This window comes from Cheilinus undulatus, linkage group 17 (genome assembly GCF_018320785.1).
Source record: "Cheilinus undulatus linkage group 17, ASM1832078v1, whole genome shotgun sequence".
Classification (NCBI taxonomy): Eukaryota; Metazoa; Chordata; class Actinopteri; order Labriformes; family Labridae; genus Cheilinus; species Cheilinus undulatus.
In genome coordinates, this window is record NC_054881.1 from 12,710,897 (window position 1) to 12,735,198 (window position 24,302).

The 24,302-nt window shown below is 37.4% G+C and overlaps 1 protein-coding gene across 1 annotated transcript in view; it reads left to right on the plus strand.

Moving 5' to 3' along the window:
- LOC121524927 (astrotactin-2-like) overlaps window positions 1-24,302 on the plus strand; it is a 615,575-nt gene that overhangs the window by 287,805 nt on the left and 303,468 nt on the right. Inside the window, exons 6-7 of the mRNA XM_041810517.1 lie at window positions 2,774-2,920; window positions 19,632-19,799. Of these exons, the coding sequence (XP_041666451.1) occupies window positions 2,774-2,920; window positions 19,632-19,799 (315 nt within the window). The remainder of the gene's footprint in view (window positions 1-2,773; window positions 2,921-19,631; window positions 19,800-24,302) is intronic.

The following is a 24,302-nucleotide window of genomic DNA, read 5'->3' on the forward strand; positions in this document are numbered from 1 at the left end:
GGAGCTGCATGTGGCTCTTTAGTGACCAGTTCTGGCTCTTTTAAGGCTTACTTGGAAACAAAGAAGACATCCTAAGAACTTTTACGAAGGTAAACACTGACATCATTAAAGATTAATTTTAAGTCACTCCAGTAAATCTGGTACCCACACAAAGAAAACAGGGTTTTACTAGTAAAATTGAATGAAAACCTATTTTTTAATCCATATATTATTATCGTTGTGTGTGCTCATTTTAGGAACGTATGGAAGTCCATTTCTGCCAATTAAAAAAGAAAAAAATGTGAAATTAAGTCAAATGTTAGAAGAAAAAAATCCTAAGTCATAATTATGTCATGAAAAGTCAAAATTATGAGTTAAAAGTCATAATTGTGAGATAAAAAGTCAAAATTATGTAATAAAAAAATCTCAATTATGAGTTTACAGTCATGATTGTGAGTTAAAAGTCATGATTTTGAGATGAAAAGGGGAAATTATGATATAAAAAGTCATAATCATGAGTTAAAACATCATAATTATGTGACAAAAAGTTGAAATATTTAGATAAAAAGTCAAAAAAAAAAAAGATAAGAGATAAAACTATAATTATTATTGTGACTTTTTTATCTCAAAATTATGACCTAGGATTCTTTTTTTATAATTGCCTTACTTCCACTTTTTCTATTTAAGCGGTGGAAATGGGCTTTCTTAAGAGCATGTGTAAGGGACGAGAGCAGACAAAGTCCACCGGTGTTGCGTCTCCTCAGTAATGTCATTCTCTGAGGTGTGCTGGCGTGTGGTCAAACTGAAGCCTCCTATGCCCTCATTTTAATTGTTTCTCCAGTCACTTCCTGCTGATGCTCTCTCACACTCATATTTTATAATGATTATGCCAATATGCTTCATCATAATGTCATATCTAGTAAAACTTGTCCAAATGTAAGAGTCCTATTTGATCTTTAATGAAACCGATAATACTGTCAAAAGATCAGAAATATAAAACTAAAGCTACAGAACACGTCTGGGAGAGCTGCAGGTGTGAAGCAGTGTCGGTTTTAGCCATTTTGAGGCCCAGGGCAAAGCCCATTATAAGCAGAGCAGATTTCAGAGGAGCTTGACCCAGACGCTTAGAAGTACTGTTGAAGGGATGCAGGATGCATTGAGGAGCTTAACCTGGACACCAATGAGATGTAATGGAGGTGGCTGGGGAGGAGGAGGGTTGCAGCGATCGCACTGAAACGACAGACTGACTGTGAAGGAAAGAGAACAGATTTGAAAATTTGACAGCTGCAGGATGATTGGATTGAGAGAGGTCGTGGCCTAAAGGCTTGAGGCTGTAGTGAGTAGACGCCCATTGATGATTACTAGAGCAGGTGTGGGAAAAGGGGGACAGGTGAGTGAATGGTTACTAATGAAAGGGTGAATTGAAATGAAACAGTCCTCCTGCTTGAACTTACGCCAAGCTTCACTGCAGTCCCTGGTGGTGCAATGTGGCCAAATACTTTTACATTTCCAGCATGTATTAGGGCTTAACGTTTTTAAAAATACTGAGCTGAACTTAACAAATATCGGTGGCAATAATCAGCCAGACCGATTATGGGTCGACCCCTAATTTTTACACTGCTTGTTGGCTGGCATGCAATACACTTTTTTCATTGGATAGCCTGAGAGCTGCAATGCATACATTTTGTGGTGGTTTGGAGCAACTGGCGCACCAACTTTTACTTAGAAATTATCTCAGTTGATAGAGATGAGGCCACAGTCTCTGATGCTCTGGTTGAAGGTTTGAATCCTGGTCCTGGCACATCTTTGGTGCATGTCTTCCCACATGTTCCCTGTCTTTTTTCAACTTTCCTGTAGGAAACAGGCAAAAGCTCAAAAATAATCTTAAAATAGAAGTTCTGGCTGGTCTTGTATACATTGTGGGATTTATTCCATACACAAAACTGCATACTATGAATGTGAAATGTGTTTCATTCTCAATTAGATGCTGGATTTAGTTTGAATAGTACGAGTAGAATGGACATAGGCAGTTTTGGACACAGCCAGAGAAACAAAATTAGTTTTCTGTTGCCTCTCACACCATCCTTTTATAGTAAAGGCTGTTTCTCCTACATTTTCTGAAGCGCCCAAGTTCTGAGTCACTGTGATGTATGATGTTCTCTAGCTTAGAACAAAAACAGAACTACATTTTCCAGAAGCCCAACAGCACCAATTTATCTCAAACAGCAAAAATTTCGCTCCAACAATATTTCCAAGCCAGCTCTATCACTTGGTTTCTCATATTACATTCTGGTAAAACCTCCTTTCAAACATGCTGACTTCTCTCCGGTGATAAATACCGGCAGACAGAGGTTAAACGGCTAATTTCATTCTCTATATTCTGGCTTGGAAATGGGAGCCCCGACAGAGCCAAAGGGCAACCAAAACAACTAATCTATAACCCTGTCAGTGGCAATAAGATCATATATCATGTCGGCAAATGAATCTAGGCTGTTCTGCAGGAGCTCGGCCATTCTCAGTCATATTTTACTCACTCGGGCCACACTTGAACCTAGGTTAGATTCATAAATCAGGAGTTCAATTATCTGCCTTTTCAAGGATTTAGGAGGGCTTAGCAGCTGCACTTTCAAAAAGACAAAGGGCTGAATGATGATTTAAGGTTTTTTCTGTGTGTTCTCTTGTCCCGGTGTGCAAATGTGCTTCAAATATTTATTTTCCGAGATCCTGATAGAAAAGGACCTTCTGTCAGACCGCTCACAATACCTTTTTCTCTTTGTTTTTTCTCTACCTGCAGGCCACCCACACAGTCCTCTAAATAAGGTCACCCTGACGCTGATCACCATCAGCACATGTGTCATTGCCATTGTCTATGCCACGCAGGATTCCTGCCCTCTCACTGTCAAGGTTACCCTCCACGTGCCGGAGCATTTTGTCGCAGACGGTGAGTGCAACACGGTCATTTAGGCATGCCTGAATATTCAAACACAGGCATGTGAAGGCAAAAATTCTCACTTGCATTGATTGTATTGCTATCACACTCTTATTTTAACTGAAAATGCATGCAAAAGCTGGCAGCTCTTTCATTTCCAAGGCTAATATCATCAAATCAGAGAGGCAGGAAAGAAAAGATGCTTTTAGCTGACAAGAAATATGAATGAAACTGTGAAGGAAATGTTCTAATACATCAATAACCTTCGGTAGCATTGCTCTTTGTGCCAGATGAAAAAGCATATAGATTTATGGAGCCTTATCTTAACAATACTCTGTCAATGCAGACCTTTGTATTTCCCAACCGTAATTTAATGCAATTGTCCTTCAAGCAACATAATAATGGATTGTAGCACATGAAGTAGAAATATTATTGAATATGTATACTTTTTGTTGTTGTGAAGTACTGTTAATGGAACAGTGAAAGCTTCACATGCCTCCACTGTTTCTATTCACAAATGTCTCGCAGTAAAACTCCCACTCTCTCCAATATGATTTGTGGTTTTCAATTTCAACGCCTTTCAGAGTAAAAGCCCCCCTCTGCACGTCTGATAAAGTACAAAAGACGCACAGTAATGTGACAAAAAGTAAATTCATGTGCCAGAGTCCGAAAAATGAGGAGGAATCAGGGAAATAAAGCCAATGTGTTGAGGGTTCCAATAAAAAATGTGCAAGAGAAAAAAAAAACAGCTGGATGGTAGTCAGAGCGACTGGAGTGATGAAGAGAGGTGTGCACAAAGCAGAATTGTTTGTCTTTGTTTTTGAACTTGCAGCTTTGTGCCGGCTTCATAACATGAGATGTAATGGCCACTTCACTCATGATACAATAAAAAACTATGTTCATAAAATTATTGTACCAGAGATTTGTAGGATTAGCCAGGTTTTATGAAGAAAGGTTCCATTTGCTGATTGAAAGATACAATATGTAGAATTTTTGCACTGAGTATCGATATATATTTTAACCAGGAACACTCTTGTCATACCTATAACCATTTTATTGCTAAATGGGTAAACAGTTTTACCTGCTGGAGAAGGCTCTGCTCAAAGGATGCTCCCTGGATTAGTCAAGCAGAAATCCCCATATGGATAAATACATTTATGACCATGTGTATTAAATACAATAAATTATTTCAAAAGCAATAGTAACATGAATCTGAATTTGAGGGTGCAACAAGCTTTATGCTATAAAAGAGGAGGCTGTGGTGGAGGAGGTTAAGCTTTGCAAGGAATAGCGGACCTTCTCGTCCTTTATGAACCATCCAGACCACTCAGGTTGTCTGAGGCAGGTCTGCTCTATGTCCCCAGCATCAGAACCAAACATGGAGAATCAGCAATAAAAATGTCCTCTCATAAGGTGTATTTACTAAACTTAAAATGGTTTTGTTTGCATTCATAAATTTCTTATAATGAGGAAAAATTGCACTTAAAAGTGCACTTCTGCATTCATGCTGGAAGCAGTCCCAGGATGTATATGTGCTCTAGTGTAGCTTCCAGCACATGTCTACATCCTGGGACTGCTTCCAGCATGAATGTGGAAGTGCACTTTTAAGCACATTTTACATTTAATATGAGAAATTTATGAATGAAAATAAAATGACAGTTTTCTGTTTAGTAAGTGCTCCCTATGAGGTGTCATTTTTATTAACCAGTTAACAGCATAACACAGTGCTGGTCTGTACTCTCCATATTGTTACTGTTATAGTTAAGAGCCCCCTGGTGGTGGAATTTGACATAGTGCGCACATAATATACTGTATGATAGGTAATGATTTTTAATGATTTGGCTGTATAGTAACCAATGCAATGCACTTTTTTTTTCCTTTTTCTAACATGACTCTACCTTTAAAGGCTGACTGTACTGGAAAATGGATATTTTAATTGATTTTATTTTTAAATAATATTTTCCATTTGTTCCAAACAAATGTAAAGAGTGTCTACAGGCTTAAATATTGGCATTTACATTTTAATTTTACAATCAGAATTCAATTATTTGGAATTTTAAGTGTTCTTTAATCAGTTTGAACCATTTGAGAAGCAATGTGATGCACAATAGTATGCAATGATTTGTAAATCTCATAAACTCGTATTTTATTCATGATTGAACATAAATAATAGGGGCGGGAATCACTAGTGGCCCCATGATACAATATTATCACAATACTTATGTCATGATTCGATATTATTGTGATTTTAAACATTTTGCAATACACAGAGTATCGTGATACCATATACTGCAATGTATATTGCTATCTATACCATTTTCTCAGCTGTTTAGCTGATTTAGTATTAGTATTACCGCAGTATTTTGTTTTCATGCTGCACTCCTTGTAAACCCCATGTGTCATGTCCATGTTGTTTGTGCCCTGCTTAATGTCCTTTTCCTGGTGCTGCCATATTGGTTATACTAACGTTCTGCTGTATGACCGTCACCTCCGCTGACTTCACTGGACAAAGGGCACCATAAGCATCATCAAGTCGACAGAAAAGCAACTGATGCTGTTTATCCAATATCACAAACTTCAGTTCATATTAGCAGCTAACTTGAAAAAAAGCAATACTTGGCAGGAGATACGATATGACACATATATGGCCGAGCAACATAATGCAATACTATGCTGTATCGATTTTTTTCACTCACCCCTAATACGTAACATATCACATGTTAAAACTGAACCGCTTCAGATTTGTCCATAGTGATTTTTCCAGATTATCTGATTTTTTTGATGATATTTTCCACTGCAGATGATGGGATATCCAAAGTTGTTTGCGATTGTATTTTGACAAATAATTAAATGAAATTCTTGTGCAAATTTTAGACGCAGTTTTCACAGATTGGTGAGCGTCTGCCCATCCTAACTAACATTTCTAGCCTTTTGTTCCCCCACCCATACTTTTTTGAGATGTGTTGCTGCCATAAATTTCAAAATGAGCTAGTATTTTCATGAAATGGTAAAATGTCTCAGTCTCAACACCAGATGGTATGGTATTGTGTCCTACCATAGTACATATATTACATTATTGTACATATTATGTTGACTGTATGGTATCTAGATGTGTCATATTGCATTGCATTGTATTATACTGTATCTTAAAGTATATTATCTCTTTTGTGTTGTAGTGTTTTATCATTTCGTATTGCATCTCTCATGCTAAATCCTTTTGCACCTTGCTATAATGCATTGTATCATATTGTATTTGATCAAATCATAGCACATCGCACGGTTCCACACTGCAAATTTGTGTACTGGACTGAAATGCTCCAGTTTATCTCCAGACTGGATCATAATCTTCAGATTTAGGTGTTTGCATCATGCCATTTCATTCATTTTTATTTAGCTTTTATGTCTCTATGTTAACACCACAACATATAATACCTTGTAAAAGTTTTCATTCTCATTTTTGAAAAGTTGGGCCATGACTGGCTTTGAATTTTTTTTTTTTTATCACCTACCAAAATCCTTGAAACACTGATGCAGGTAGTAATTTCTGTGGCTCCTGAGCTTTTTTGGCAAGCAGGGGTTCCAAATCTGATCCCAGTTTTAAATAATTTATTTTCAGTGGCTTTAGCTTCTCTGCATGGTGCGTTTTTTCATGCTGGTCGTACTTTTTGGTGTCATTCATCAGCCCCGGCCTCTTTCACACAGATTTTCTGCTCAGTTAGCTTCTAAATCCTCACTTTAAGACAAGCACCATGGGTAAAATACTGCCACCAACTTTCTTTGGCTCATAGATTTGAAATGATTCTTACTTGTATTTGTTTTTAATTGTGTTGCTACTTACTATATCCCTAGAGGTGACTCCCTAAGAAAGATAGTAATGTTTTTCTACCGCTCCACTTTTTCAGTGTTGTTTGAATTCCTTTTCGCCTCTGATATAATTGCAAATCTATTTCTTAAACTGGCATTATTCCACAGTGTAAACTTTGCAGAGAGGTGGGAGGGCCCACTATAGAAAATGTGAAGAGTTAAGTGAAAGAAGAGGGAGTGAAGAGCCGAGGCAATTTAACTAATGATTGCCATATCTCTGAAAGCTCAGCATTCACATATCAGTCGATCAGGTGCACTTGCTGCCGGGACCTCATTTCTAGTCCGCCCACACTATCATCCACAGTTTGTGTGCACAAGGACACACAATGGAATTAGTGAAGTACACAAAACTTGAACTTGTATCATTTATTCCTTTAGTATTTTTAAGTTGAACACCTTGTCTGGCAATAAAGCAGTTTATGATTTTGTTGATTTTCAGTATATTTTCAGGCATGGATGTCAGTTTTCCTCCTACCAGATCATCCCAATCAATCAAACTATGCAGCAGTCTGCACACAGATGTATGATCCTGCCAATCAAACATAAACTGCCCGTAGCTTCTTGTGGGAGTCTTTAGTAGAAACAGATTGGCAGCAAATAAAAGTGATTTAAGAGAATTTTGACTTCTTTTGAAATAATCTCCTACTCTGAATTCTTCATAACTACAGACTCCAGACTCTGCATGAGTCATGAAAAAAATTACCAGCCAGAGGGAGAGAAAAGCAAATTTGACCTCAGAATTCTAATGCCTTAATCTGCATGAATGAGGACTTCCAAAATTATCCCAAAGCCAAAATCTAACGAAAGAAAAATCCATTTCTGAGTCAAGCTTTGTTTAAAATCTCGGACTGATGTTTGGGATATTTTGATGATTGTTTTTGTTTGTTTGTGTTTTAGAAGATGACACAGCAACCCAAACTTTAAGAAAATTCTTTCATCCATCCTTCAAGCTGCCTCACATACAATCCGAGCTTCTTTGTCTCGGATCGTTCCCTTTTTATAAGACACACACGACGCACCATATCATAGCATAGCATTGTGTGCATCCCATTGCATTGCATCACACCATATATCTCATTGCATTGTGTTGTGCTGCATAGGTATGGGTACCAAATTTGGAACTTTTGTAGGTACCGATGAATTCCGTTGGTACTTCTGAGTATCGATTCAAGTAAAATCAAACTGTACCAAACAATAACATATAATTCTGTAACATTACGACACATGAAGCAAATACTCAGAACTATTTCTTGAGTAAACCACTGGGCGGAGTGACACAGTGCAGCAGCCATGTCTGGAGTGTAGTTCCGGCTTTGCATTTAACTTTAAAACATCTCCGTCTTGTAATGGTCCATGATTATTTCATAGCGTGGTGAATGTGAAGGTCACAACTTGTCCACGAGAGCATTTTGGAGTTGTTGGATTGTGTATTTGATGAGTTTGATGAGGGAAAGCAAAAATTCCATCTGCTAACATAGCGGTCGCTGTGCAGCTGGTTTAACGGTCCCCCCAGGTCTAGAAACAGCTTGCACCGACAACTAACGGAAACAAACCTATTACTAAGATTATGACAATGGGCAAATTTGCCAAAATGTTGAAGTATCCCTTTAACGCATCCTTGTGACTGGATGAGAGTGCAAGAGTAGGTCATTTTCTACGCCAGACACAAATGCAGCATTGTGCGCACGACAGTAACGATGTCAGTAGCAGCTTAGTAAATCAGCAAAGTATGGCTGATAGGAGGAGGTCGAAGGTATGGCTCCACTTTTCAAAATACGATGCAGATTACGCTGCTGTATCGATTGCTCGCTCGATACGGATACGGCATGGTACGGACTGCCTAGTGTGAGTGCGTCCTAAAAGTTGCTCTCTATTTATCCAACTTGACAGCTGGTGCCGTATGAAGTGCTCTGTCAGGATGGATGGATCCAGAGTGATTTTGAAGGAGTGACATCCTCACTGCTTATTTTCATTGCAGAATGAAACAATTTGCCACTTTCTAGAAGTTTTTGCAGTGAACGCAAATAGAACTGAATGGACTCCGTGTGCACGGTTTGGGTGTGTGACGTTATTTTGGATTAAGGCTCAGATATGCTTCTGCGTGGACAGCCACACAATTGAACGACAAGTGCAGAGTGGGCTCTGCACCTACCTGAGAAAGTTGGCATGTTTTGTAGAAAAAGAACTGCAAGGGGAAAGAAAATGTGCAGTACATGTATTTCATGGTAGAAGAAGTCATTTATTTTCTTTCATTTGTAGTTTGTAATGCTTTAATTTTTAAAATGAATATACCTTTATTAATTTATTTTGACTCCATCCTCTAGTGTCCATTTGTTTTAAACTTATTTGCCCTCCATGGACCCAAACACACATTTTTCCAAGAGGGGGAAATTGGAGGAATAGGAGGTAGTGGGTTTTAATTTGTGCAATGTAAAGAAAAACCACTGGGTAGTTACAGTAGTTTAGGTTCTCCATGTTGGAGTAATTTGTGAAAACACTTGTGATGTTACATTACAAACAGTGTTGTTGTTTTGATATATTTGATAGTGTTTTGATATTGGGAAATACAAAAAAAAAAAAAAAAATCAGAAGTGTTAAGGTTATTTTATAACTGAAATAACATTTATTATTACATATTCATAAAAAAAAAGGAACAAAAATGGGTACCATTGTGTACTGGTACCATTGTGTACTGGTACCATTGTGTACTGGTACCGGTTCGTACCAGGAATCGGTACTGTACCGGTTCAAATGTGAAAGGTACACATCCCTAGTGCTGCATCACTTATCACATCGCATCATAATGCATCATGTCAGTGTGGCAAAAAACTCAAAACTGGACCCAAGTGCAGCTAAAAAAACAAAATACTTTTAATTAACAAAAATCCCAATGGAAAAACTCCAACAAAACTTTGAGAAAATAACAACCCAGGTTACAAAATACAGAATATGAGGGAGACTTCGCATGCAGCACAGGAACAGCAAACAATGAACTGACACCAGACAGGGAAAAACACAGAGGGTCCATTTGAAAGTCCCAAAAAATTACCTCCTAAGTCCTTTCTTATTTACTTTTCCTTAACCCCAACGAAAAACGTGACAGGGTCAAGGAAAGGAGGGAGTAAGAGGATAGGAAAGAGAGCTGACGTGATTAAAGAATCCGACCGCACTTTCCCTCGGCGGATGTTACAGACGTGACGTGTGATATTTGTGTAAAAACTACAATATAACATTGATAGACTACAAAATTTGCATCTACCACTCGGTGCGTTCTCTGTGTTGTTATGTGCTGTGAATGAAACGCTAAAACATCAGAGATATGAGCTCATTAAGATTTTTATATGCCAAAGTCTCTTCAGGAAGAGGAACCGTGAACATCCAGAACAGCAGAAACTTTTCTCTCAATCTGAACTTTCTGTTAAGTCAATACGACTAGATGAATAATGTTCAAGTCCTTTTATTTCACAACGATATTAGATTGTTTTGCTTTATTACCTACCTTTCAATTTTTTCTTCAGTTCTCTTGTCTCTGTTAATTTTAAAGAAAAACTATCAAAATACCAAAAAGTACAAACTAAGAAAACCTTAATACAAAGTACACAACACAAGGAGGGAAACTCAAATAGGCAAGGAAAAGGATTTACCAAACACTAGAACTATACAAGAAATAATAAAACACAAAAGGTCATAAACTAAACATGATAAACATGAAATATACAGAATAAACACAAGAAAACACTAGAAAAACTCAGGAACATAATAAATCAAAACCTGGATCATGAAACATCATGTCGTACCATATCATTGCGTCACATCTTATCACACCTGTCACTCCTATCACCACCACCTGTCATTACCATGTCATTGCATTTCATTTTATCTCATCCCATCTCGTTTAATTAAATCTCATCCCATCACATCTTGCTTCATTTCATCTCATCCCATCTGGTCTCATCCCATCTCAGCACACCTAAACTCATCACATCACCCCATATCATTGCATCGTATTATGCTGTCCTGCTGTATCTTATTGTATCATTCAGTATTACACTGTATTATGCAGTGTTTTGTATCTTATCTTTCAGTGTCTTTGTGTAAAATATAGTTTGTTTTATGGTATCATATACCTTACTGTATCATAGTGTATGATACTGTATTGCATCAAAGTGTTGTATGTTATTGTATCATCTCTTTTGTCATCATATGGATATAATGTAGTGTGTTATATCATACCTTACCATGTTTTCTCTTGTACCATTTTGTATTGTATCTTATTGCATAGCCTGCAATATGATAATGTGTGGTACTGGTTTAAAGGGAATAGTTCTAGTCTATGATATTGTGAGTAATATTGAATTTTCTTTCCTTTCTTTATCTATTGAACTCTACTATATCGCAGGGTATTGTATTATAAGGGGGTTTGAAATAAATCCCTCCCATAGGGACAATAAAGTGTATTGCACAATGTCATGCCATATTGCATAACATTTCAAATAATAGTATCATTTTGTTTTGTTTTGTATTGTATCTTATCGTGCCATATTGCACTACATGCTAAGGTATCACATTTTTCTGTATTGTAGTTGTCATTGTCAAGTCATATGCAATGATAGCATATCATATTGTATAATCTTATTGATTTGCATCATCATTTACCAATTTTACATCATTGAGAGTTGTTTTTGCAATATTTCCTTAACCCTTATGGCTGAAAGAATTTCTTAAATTTCAAACTTCTGTTTACTAAATTTAGACAGCAGAATTAGATATTTGCTTTGCAGAATCTCCTCTTTCTCTGGTGACTGTTGGTGAAAAAACATCCCACAAAAATTAAAAACTTTGGAGTGTAAATTTTGGTAAAATAAAATCTAAAAAAGGCAAAGGTCCTCGTGAACAGCTGGTATCAGGGAGACTAAAAGGGACTTCTTATGACTAAGAAAGTTTGGTGTTTTAAAGGCTTGTATAACTAGTCTCACATTAAAAGTAAGGAAAGGTGAGGTGTCAGAATCAAGTTTCCTTATCCTTCCTGTACTGTATAGCCATAGATTAATACAAGATATCTCTACAACCAGTAACTTTTGTGCCCTGAATTAAAAGGTTATATGTATTCCTAGAAGAATACATTTTGATTGATTTCAATGACCTCTTGCTCTTTGCTCTCATGCTACTATGTGGGCAGAATTCCACCTCTACACATAAGGAGATGTTGTGAAAGTGCTGGATGCCCCTCTGGCTGACATCTGACCTGATTCTTAGTTCTCACATTCAAAGAAATCAAACACTTTAGGTTTGAGTTCAATGAAATATTCCCTGAGTTTCCAATATAAACTGTCAAATACTATTTTCTATCATCTTTATGACTCCATGACCTCCCTTTTTGGCAACCTTTAGCATAAACTTAACCCTCCCAATCTGCTACAGGTACGGCTCTTAGAACATTAAAATCTTCTCTAAGTTTGAAGTGCCTCATATTTCATTTCCTGTTTTTTCTTTCATATGAAATATGAAAGGTTAACCTAAACAGATTCCTCCCTGAAGGAGCTAAAAGCAGGGCTTTGTCCTTTATGTTTTGCTTGTCCTCCACAGACTTGTGTCTTTTGTAATTGGATGGCAGACACCTGAAGCACAGCAGATGTGATAAAAAGTCGGCTTAAGCCATTGGTCTGGCAGGCCTACAGTTGTCAGCTGGCAGGTAGTCAGGGCAAACAAACAAACAAATCCAACAGATAAACAAACAAAGCCATGCAAACTCCAAGCCACGTATAAATACAAGTAAGGTCAGGACAAGAACATGCAGTCGGGAAAAGGACAGGACAGTGACTTTCCGGCGTGGCTGTAAGACAATCTCTGAAACGTGTGAAGTGAGCTTTCAGGAAGGAAAAGGCGACGGGGGTGGAAGAGTCATGAGTTTAGGGATCAGCCTGAGACTGACTTGTAGGTAAAACACCAAAGGAGTGGGCCTTAAAGTGAATTTATCTTTGGGTAAGCAGGTAACAAAGCTAGATATGAAGTTTCTTTGTTAACCCAGGCTTTCTGCATAAAGCTATTTGAATGCTAACACTGGGAATGTTAGTCCTGTCATTTGATGCTTCCTCTGTAAGAGATGTGATCACTTGCTGGCATATGAGTGTGTGCGATAATGTTGGTTTTGGTTTTCATTGGTATTTGCTACATGTACATGCGGATTTTTGTGTTTACAGGTGGATTGTGACTGTGACTGTGGTTTTAAGTTAGGACTTTTATGGCAGCTGTATGTGTGCAAACTTGGAGTCCCCAAGACCTGTACTGTACTGTATTGGGTTATATGTTGCGTTCAGTCCTGTCCTATCCCATGGCAGTACATCACACTGCATTGCATAGCATCTTATTGTTTCTTTATACTGGAGTGCAAAGAATTATTTACTTTCATATTGTATTGTATCATTTTGTATCATATCTTATGTCGTCTCATATCCTGTCATATTGTATCATATTGTTTCACATTGTATTAAATCAAATTGCATACTATCATATCATACCGTATAGTACTGTATTATACCACATTGTACTGTTTCATATCACTGTCAAATCGTATTCTGTTATATTGAACCGTATCTATAGTGTTGTATCATACCGTACTGTATAGCAGTGGTTCTCAGCCTTTGTGTTGGGACCACCTTGGGGGTTGCAATACACTGAGAAGGAGTCACCAGATGCCTTAAAAAAACAGAATATGTTTTAAATTACACTCTAAATTACACTAAATTACCACTTTACAACAATTTTACAAAAAGATTAATCCTTTGTTATCATCTTTTAACACGAATTTTGCCAATTTTAGCAAATTATTCCCACTTAAAACCCCCCTTTTTTTTAATTTAAACCTTTTCCACCACTTTTTTTCTGCCTTTTGTTGCCACTTCTAAATCAATTCTTGCTTCTTTCTGCTTACTGTTGCCTCTGTTGACCCATTAATGCCTCTATAGACCACTTTTTACACCCCTTTTTGCCCATTTTAACCATAGTTAACCATGTTTGCCAGTTTATATAAATTTTTCATCCCATTGCACCTAATTCCCACCAATCTATTGAACTTTAAAGCCATTTCAGCCACTTTTTAATCCCCTTTTACCACTTTTTGTGCCTATTTTTGCCACTTCAACCCAATTTTGGCTATTTTTGGCTATTTTTATCTAATTTTTGCCACTTTTAACACGTTTATGTTCTTTAAGACTCCATCACCTCTTCCACCATTTTTTGTCATTATTAACCAATTTAAACCAATTTTAATTAAGTTTTAACAGAAGTAATTTTCATTTAAGATAGGCTATTTACTACACAAATGAATAAATAAGAAACCAGAGACCTCCCCGTTTATCCCTCCTTATGGACAGCCTTGTCTGCACGCAACCATTCTTGAATGTACATGGCTGTTCAACCACCTTCAGGTACAGTGGGGTTCCCCGGTCTCTGGCACCTTTATTTTGGGGGTCATTGGCTGAAAAGGGTGAGAACCACTGCTGTGCAGTATTGTGTCATGCCATATTGTAGCATCGAGTATCGTAACTTAATGTGTTGTATTAAATAATAGTGTATTGTATTGCATTGTATCATACCATATCATACTGTCTATGTAGTATTGTATCATACTTTATCATTTCTATTTTGTGCTGTAAAATATTGCATATCATCATACTGCATCACATTGTACCCGACTGCATCGTCTCTAATCATATCAAACCATATTGTAACTTATCATATAGTACGATACAGTACAGCACTATCATTTTGTATCACATCATTTACTAAAGTATCTCATCCTATCGTATCCTACAGCACAATATCCTATTTTATTACATTATATTCAATTGTGACATATTGTACATTACTGTATCGCTTGTTTTGTATTGGATCATTTAATATCAGAGCATATTATCATGTCATACCATGCCCTTACATATTGAATCATACTGCATTATATCATACAGTATTGTATTGTAACATACTGAAATGTATTTAATTGCAGCATATAATATTGTGTTGTATGTACTGCATGGTACGATAATGTAAAGTTGCATATTTATCATATTGTTATGTTCATATTGAAACATTTATTGTATTGTATTGTGTCATTTTGCAACATACTGTATGGGTTTATGTTGTTCTACACTGGATTGCACTATATCATGTAGTATGGCATAGTATAGTTTGGTATGGTATGGAATTGTATCATGTCTTATAATGATGAATAAGCCCTATGTTAACATAGTGGTAGTAAAAATAGTATAAAGCTGCTGCTGAAGCCAAATAAAGGAGAGACATATGGCATTATTTTATTTTTTTAAATCATATTGATTTTATGAATTCATTAACTTTGCCATTTGGAAAACTGTCTGTGCTTCTCCTTTATTTCTAGTTTGATAACTCCCGTAGAACAACTCTTAAGCTCAAACAAGTATGCATTCAATTTCAGCAGAATAATAAAGAACTAAAATCAGGTAGCATGGGGTACCATGACCTTTGTTTGACCTACGTCAGCCCCTCCACATTCAGAGACTGTTTCTAAGGTCTTAATGATGAGTGTGATAGCAAGAGTGCATCAGAAGTTGAACCCCCAGACTTTACAAACCGAATAAGATATTCTATTTGGCTTGAAAAGACAAGCAGCTGACAACAGAATCAACTTTGAGATGTATATTGTTGTGTGGATATGGTCACAGATTCTTGTTTTCAGATGTTTATCTGCATTTCTCTGCTTTTTTGTCTCACTGTTAAAATAAGACCAAAGAGAAAAAGGAAAAGTGATGCATTCAAAGAGATTATTTGTTTGTTCTGGAAATCTGTTCTGAAAGAAAAGCCTTACAATAAAAATTAAGAGTATTTGATACTCTGAAATCAATGAACTCAAATAGACAAAAGCATGATTTATTACTGCAAATTAAAGAGTAAGTAACTTATGTGTTTTTGGTCACAATTAGCTTAACAACTTAAGATGAGAGAATACAACAATAATATTAATTAGGGCACTGTAAAAAGAGCTGCAGATGCTGAAATAACAAATCAAAAATAATTATAAACATAATGTCTAAGACAGTGTAAAGACCTTAAATTTTATCATATTTACTTATTTCCTTTTTAATGAGGCAAGTGTTTCACCTCTTTGAAAGAATATCTACTGCCTAATGGATACATTTTCTTTAATTATCACCGTCCTCATGATACAGAGGGGTAAAACAGTTCCCCAAACAGTTAAAAAGTGATTGAGCTAACAAAATAATTTTTTCCCGACTCCTCTGCACTGATTTCATGATATGCATAGTTAAATTGCCAGCAATCAGCCATGTTCTTCGTGCTCAGGAGGGGGTTTTCTTCACAGGTCTGAGAGAAACCAAACCATAATCACTCTCACTGTGTGAGCTGAAGCCATTATTCCTCTCTCTCTTTCTCTCTTTCTCTCTCTCTCTCACTCTCTAAATGAGGGCTGCTGCTACTTGTGCTCTCTAAACTGCAGAGCTGCAGCAGCTGGCCTTGTTATGTCCACCTTTTGGTCAGACTGACCCTGGAGATGATTTAGGGAGCCTTTCCTGGAAAAGATGTGTGTAATTCAGTCTTTTTGGCATTTTTACTGCTACTCCATGTTTCCTTTTTTAAACTTTAATGGGATTTCAAATTAAGTCAAAATTATGGGTTAGAGTCCTCTCTGTTACATGAATGGTATTAGCAAGAAAGCATGCTTTTCTGCTACGACCAGTATCTAAATGGAGTTGATCTTGAATGCCTACATGTGGAGAGGGATGGGCAGCTTTGGTTGTAGAGATGTTGTCCCATTCTTGTCTGATGTGGGATTTTAGGTGCTCAACAGTCCTGGGTCATCCTGGATTCTCTACTGGTGAAGGGTCTAGACTGCAGACAGGCTCTTCTACTGTGAAGCCAAGCTGTTGTGATGGATGTGGCTTAGCATTTTCTTTATGAAATATGCAAGGCATCTGTGGTTTCCAAAAACAATTCAAATTTTTAATTCTTCTGACCACAGAACAGTTTTCCATTTTGCCTCAGTCTGTTTTAAATAAGCTTGAGCCTAAGGAGATGGCAGCATTTCTGGATGCTGTTCACATCTGGCTTCTCTTTTGCATAATATAGCTTTCACTTAAATTTGTGCATGACACTGCCAACTGTGCTGGGGGACAGATGACGATACCAGGAAGTGAGTCCATGCAGTGAATCCAGGACAGAATCATGCTTGTTTTAATTTAGTACTGAGGTCCCAAAGATCACAACCATCCAATATTGACCTTTGACCTTGTCAGTTGTGCACAGGGATTGCTCCAGGTTCTCTGAATCTCTTGATGATATTATGTACTGTAGATGTTGGCATATTCAAAGTCTTTGCAATTTCACATTAAGGAAAATGTTTCTGCATTTTTATATGCAGTCTCTGCCAAGCTCAGCCTCTCTTATATGTTCCTTTTATACCCAGTCATGTTACTGACTTTTGCCAACCTAATAGTCACAAAACACTCCTCCAGCTGTTTTTCAATAGCACCACTTACTTTTCCAGCCTTTTACTGCCCTATCCCTACTTTTTTGAGATGAACTGCTGCATCAAATTCAAAATAAGATATTTTTCATGAAATGTTTAAACATTAATTTCAACATCTATCTTATTTTGTGAATAAAATATGAGATTTTGAGATTTTTAAATCATTGCGTTATGTTGTTCTTAACATTTTACGTGGTGTACCAAGTTTTTTTGAAATTGGGGTCACAGCTTCTTCAAGCTAACCAGCACCCCTCGTGGTTTATTCACTAATTAGCATGTCACTGTGTCTTTTTAAAGTATACATGAGGGAGAATAGCACCGCAGAGGCACCGCTAGCCTCTCAGCTCTAATTTGCCCCCTTTCATTTGTATTGCAGCGGCTTGATTGCATATAATTGCACGCCGTGAAACATACATCAGGGCGACCATGCATGAGGTATTATTTGCATAAGAGGCAAACAAGTCAGTGAAGACAATCTGTTAATGCATTGTGTGGATGCACATACTTAGAACTGTCATGGTATTCTTGTCAGATCATTTTAGACTATTTCAAAATTAAACTCAGCTTAATTGACCAGTATGGGTACAAATACAGCAGAAAGAAAAAAGTGTGACAAAGGCTCTCGTGCCTAGCCACTCCTACTCCTTTTTAACTTCAATCCAAAATGCTGACAGTGTTTTGGACTTGAACGGTAATAACATCATTGAATCTGAGAAGACTTCAATAAACTTCTCCTCTTCTACAAGGTTGAAGTCATCAGCTGGTGCTGCTTGTCTGGCCTTGTCTATGTAACAAAGGGTTAATAAATGCCATAACAGCTCAAGTAGTAAAGCTTGTTAGCTTGGTTACATTACCTTGAATTACCTTGCAAATCAAGCATCTAGCCATGCATTGTGCATTTGCAAACATTTGTGATGGATGCCACCTTTACAATAAGCCGGTTCATGAAATATCATTTCTGTTAGATATTCTACAGTCAACTGTTAGCGATATTATTACAAAGTGGACGCGTCTAGGAACAACAGATTTGGGTCAATGGCTGCTAAAGTGCATGGTGTGTAAAAGTCACCAATGCTCTGCTGATTCCATCATTCCAGTACCAGGCGTCTGATGGAGTGGTGCAAAGCACGCCGACACTGGACAGTGGAGAGGGGACGTTCAGACGGGCGGATGCTGGGGGAACGTTACCTGCCTGACTTCTTTGTGCCACCTGTGAAGTTGGCTTCAGCATGCCAAGACATCTGGGACAATGCTATGCTTCCAACTTCGTGGCAACAGTTTGTGAAAGGCACTTTTTTTTTCACAACATGACTGTGCCCCAGTGCACAGATCAAGGACTCAAGGTTTGATGGGTTCCATGTGGAAAAACTTAACTGGCCCACACGGAAACCTGTCCTCAACTGTATCAAACACCTTTGGGATGAATTTGAATGGAGATTGCGAGCCAGAACTTCACGTTTAACATCAGTCTGTGAACTCATAAATGCCCCATAGAGTGAACAGTGCAAATTCCCACAGAAACACACCATATCCATGTAGTGTATTTAGTGTCCCAGTCATCCTCATGTTAATGTGGTCTAGTGAGAAAAGTTTGGACACCTCTAATGTAGACGGTAGAGATGAGAAGCTGGAGCGAAATAATAGACATGCTTAGAAAGACAACTACAACGGCAAGAAAGGACTAACAAACAATGCATGAGTTAGTTTCTCCTTTCTTAATCTTCCACTCCCATTAAATGGAGCTGTGAATCTAACCCCTACAATGTTCATGCCCTGGCCGTAAAGTCTATTTAAATCCACTGTAACACAGCAACTATCACTTACTGCAAATGCTCCCCCAAATGTACCTCCCACATCCTGCCCTAAACTCACAATAAAGCTCTGCGAGGCTCTTTTTGTTCACCTGAGAAGCGAAGCACAATCTCCTCCCAGCTCCCTTTGGAAGTAAAAGTCATTGGCATCAATTAGGGATAATCTTGTTCAGTGATCAGAGTTTAACGATTGGCCTGGGAGCAGTAAGAAAAGGAAGGTAAGTCAGCGTCAATGAGCAGAGCATTTACTGATTGACTTGTGAAACTCTGTGAGCCCCTCTACTGCAATTACCAAGGAAATCTCATCAATACACACATTATTGGTCTTAATTTTCTCATTTAAATTCAGCGTGGTCAGGAGGGGAATTGAAATTACAGTGAAAACAAAAGAATGAGCCACTTTCTGATTGGTTTTGCAGTCGAGCTAGAACAGGAGCTGTTAACACCACCTACAATCAAGCTTATCCTTTCCTTGTGCTTTTATTGTTTTTAACAGTCTGAGTTATTTTTCCCGTGTCTTCTTTTTCAGGAAGTAGTTTTGTGGTGAGCATGGGCAGCTTCCTGGATGTTTCTAATTGGCTGAACCCAGCCAAATTAACCCTCTACTACCAGACCAATTCGTCCACACAGTGGGTCCAGGATTTCTGCGGTCAGAGGGCCACCGAGCCCTGCGAGCAGCTCTGTGATCAGGATACAGGTCAGTATATCTCAAAATTTTCTTGCAGCTTTGCACTCCTTTGAGCAGATGAGGTCTGGAGAAAGTCAGTGTTTGCTGAAGGTTTGGACAAGCTGTAAGTCTAGGTTCAGTGAAAGTCAGTATTTTAGTCTAGAAGTGGTGGCAAGGTGTTGGGAAGTTGCAGAGTGTGCTGCTGTTGTGGTGTTTTTATCAGACACAGAATGATTGATTTGGCCTTGAACTGTCATGTGTTTTGGACTTAACCTGAGAGGGAGTAAAGAGAGAAAATTCAGTGTTAACTGAGTGGAATATGTCAATCAATCTTACTGTCCCCTGGAGGGTAGATGGCTACATCCTTAGTGAAAAAGAAATTCATTTCACACATGCAGAAGCTTACACTTAGTGATCTGTATCTATTATTTCTATTATTCTAGAGTTTCAAAGTTTTCATATTTAATTTTACAAGATGTGATACATACTAATAGGGGGCAGAAGGATCTCCTACCCATTTCCTTACTTTAAATTTTTCTTTCCCCCTTTAAATCCTTAATTGTCTTCCTTTATCTTTTGTTTTCTACTTGATTTTATCTTTAAAACCAAAAATGTATAAATGTGGCAGGAAAACAATTTTTGATAGTGTTGATGCTGTATAATTGAATAATAGTAACTTCCTGTTTCATGGCGAGACTTATAAACTTGAGCCACCACAGCTACATCCTTTGATCTTTATTTACAAGCCCGTACTTTCTTCACAGCACTACTGAGCTATTTAGCCATGCACATTCACGTATTTCATATTAACTGTTTTATTTCTTCATATGGCTCATTTCATCTAAGTATGGTGACTGCACATGTTTTCAAAGCCCCCTAAAAAACTACTTCCTGTTTCAAAGTGTAGCTGTGGCAATAGCTAAAACAATGGGGGTCACAAAAATACCCCACCCACCCCCACCCCAACCCATTTCTATCCTTTAAATACTTTAAGAATTTGACAAGGTTTGGATGCTGTATGATGGATTAACAGTAACTTCCTGCTTCATGGCAAGACTTAAAAGCTCTATGAGCCACCACAGCTACACCCTATGAGCTTTCTTCACAAGCCCAATACAATGTCTTCTTTAAAAGCTTTCTCTGCTTTTGTCGTTCACCAAAGTGAACTTGACTCAACCCCCTGGGAGGAATGATTTCCAAAAATGACCCCTGGAAATTAAATTGAACAGTGAGAACTTAACTTTCCCTTTTGGCACAAGCACGCCATTTATTCTGGTTAAAAAAAAAAAAAAAAAAAAAAAAAAGAAGAAGAAAAAAAAAGAAATAATGTTGTTCTCTTTTACCTACTCTCGTAGTACTAAAGTCCAAGATGTTAAAACATACAGCAGTTAATTTGGCCAAATCTTGGTCAACATGCTACCCCATAACAATCAGGAAAGAAGCTTCAATCTTAGCTAGCAAAGCAAAACAACATGGTGAGCCTTAATGACTCAATAACCGTAACTTCCTGTTTCATGGCAAGACTTTTAATCTTGCCAAGCCACTACAGCTATGTCCTTTGAGCATTATTCATAAGTAAGACCAGTTCTTCTTCAACAGCTTTTACAAATGTGAAGTAAACTGGAATAATTCCATCTGGAATTTCCAAAAAAATGACCCCTAAAGAAATGCAAGATTCTACAAATGTTTCTTCCAAAAATGAAGAATAGGAGACTTCCTGTTGGAGTAACAATATTGATCTAAGATGTTTTTGCAGTTCTAGACATGATGTATATCCCTATAAAAGTTCACAATTCTACGTTGTAAGTGTTTAGTGGGCTGAGTCTTTGGAATATTACTGGTGGAGGTACTTAGCCATTTAGCCATGTCCATTCACATACTGACCATCTTGTTTTTCCATTTGGCTCTTTTCTACTAAGAAGGGTAACTTCCTTTATCTTTCCTTTTTCTTGATTTTATCTTTTAGGACATAAAAACTTTAGAAATGTGGCAGGATAAACGTGAAGATTGTGTGACAGTTTAGGAAGTTATAGTAACTTCCTTGTTCATGGCGAGACTTAAACGTTTGATGAGGCTCCACAGCTACATTGTTCGAACTGTATTCACAATTTTAAGACAGTTTCTTCTCAGAAAGCTTATGCAGTTGTTCTATTTTTAGTTTTCTACAAAAAATGTCAAATAGGCTTCTGTTTTGTCCAGGCATGATACCAAGTTTCACAATTCTGAGTAGTTTGTGCCTGGCAGGCTGGGTTTTTGAAACTTTACAGATGGTGCTCCTGAGCCATTTAACCATACCCATTCAAATACTTCAAATTCACTGTCTTGTTTCTCTGTTTGGCTCTTTTCTACTAAGTAAGGTTACTGAATAAAGTTTTTTAAGCCCCTATCTACTAACTACTTCCTGTTTTAACATGCCACCATGGCATGAACAAATACTACCAGTGAGATTTTGAAAAACAGAAACATACTTTTTCATTTTTTCAATTCAGTAAGAAAAAATGTACATTTTTGACATTGGGATGCATTAGATTGTCATAGCTGCCAAAGTGTTTGACTGATTAACCCAGAACCCGCTGCTTCTATTTAAGTCCTCATTGTGAAATGAGATGATACATTATATAGGCCATAAAAGCTCCATACATCATGAATATCTTGTCACCTGTCGGCAGGAATTAGATGAGTACATTAATACAAAATGGCTGACTCCATTTTACAAGAAGCTAAGGGATTTATTATCAGGAATAGAATATGTGAATATAAAAAAAATCACAACATTGAGTAAAGTTTGCCTTGCTTTAAGAATCTGTTTAAAGATATTAAATTCAGTTTCTAAAGGAATGCTGAGAATGTTATGAGAAGTTAAATTGTGAGATGAGCCTCTTTTATATATATATATATATATATACAGAATTGGAAGGACTCTGTTACAAGGAATAAAGAAAAAGAAGTCCTTGACGGAGTGTGACAGAACTTTTTTTACATCTGTCCAACACAAAGTAAGTGGAAGGAATGGAATATCATAACATGCTTTTTAAAAAAGGAGGATTTAATTGTATTTTTGTGTAATGAAAGCCATTCCAGCCATGTAATATGTACTTATTCAATATAATCTTCTTCCTGATCCTGCTGTCATTCAATACAAGTAAATTGGGGTTAAAAGGATTCAGAAGATTTCCTCAAACTAATAATCATAGGGATTCATGATGATTGGCATATTGTAGCTTATCATCAGAGAAGCAGAGGATTTCAGCCACTCTTTTGCTCTCTTTAAATGAATGAATTATTATATTAGATTGGCTTCATATTACCATAGTCACTGGTCCAGTTAGAAAGCAGAAGCATTGCCAAAAAGAGGCTTGTCAGAAAAAAATAACAAGATGTTTCAACTTTGAATAAGCACAGTTGTAGTTTACATTATTGTGGCTAGCACAGATATAAATATATACTCTTTAGGTCCAAGCCAGATTTGACACCATTCCTACCAACTCTACCAACTACCCAGACAATCACACTGCCACCCCCATGTTTCACTGTTGGCATGATGTTCTTTTTATCAAATGCTGTGTTGTTTTTATGCAGCAGGCCGCACACCTTCCAAAAAGTTCAACTTTTGTCTCGTCAGTCCACAGAACATTCCTCCAAAAGTCTTGGGGATCATCAAGATGTTTCTTGGCAAATGTGAGAAGAGCCTTTGTGTTCTTTTTTGTCAGCAGGGGTTTTGGCCTTGGCACTCTCCCATGAATGCCATTTTTTCCCAGTGTCTTTCTTATGGTTGAGTCATGAGCTCTGACCTTAACTGAGGCCAGTGAGGTCTGCAGTTCTTTGGATGTGGTTCTGGGTTCTTTTGTGACCTCCTGGATGAGTTGTTGTTGCGCTCTTGGAGTAATTTTGGTTGGCTGACCACTCCTGGGAAGGTTCTATGTTTTCTCCATTTGTGGATAATGGCTCTGACCATGCTTCGCTGGAGTCTTAAAGTCTTGTAAATGTTGTAAATGGTCTGACAGCTTCTACTCAAGTGATTTCTTGATTCAACAAATCTGGTGGTATTCAGACCTGGGTGTGGCCAGTGAAATTGAACTCAGCTTTCCAAAAACTGGTTAATCACAGTTAACTCATGATTTAACAAGGGGGCAATTACTTTTTCACATAGGGCCAGATAGGTTTGGATTTTTTTCCCCTAAAAAATAAAATCACAATTTAGAAACTGCATTTTGTCTTAACTTGGGTTGTCTTTGTGAGATATTAAAATTGGTTTAATGATCCGAAACATTTAAGTTTGATAAATATGCAAAAAAAAAAAAAAAATCAGGAATCAGAAAGGAGGCCGATACTTTTTCTCCGCACTGTATATACTACACCTTTGATTTTATTATGAATGTATTGAATTGAAAAAACATAGAATTAAATGACTGCATTGATGCCATACTTTCATTATTATTTCAAATATCTAGTGAATATGATGGACAACAAGTTTGTCCATTAGCTTCCTCAGTGAACGCTCATACTCTGACAAATGAGCCAGTCCTTTCATGG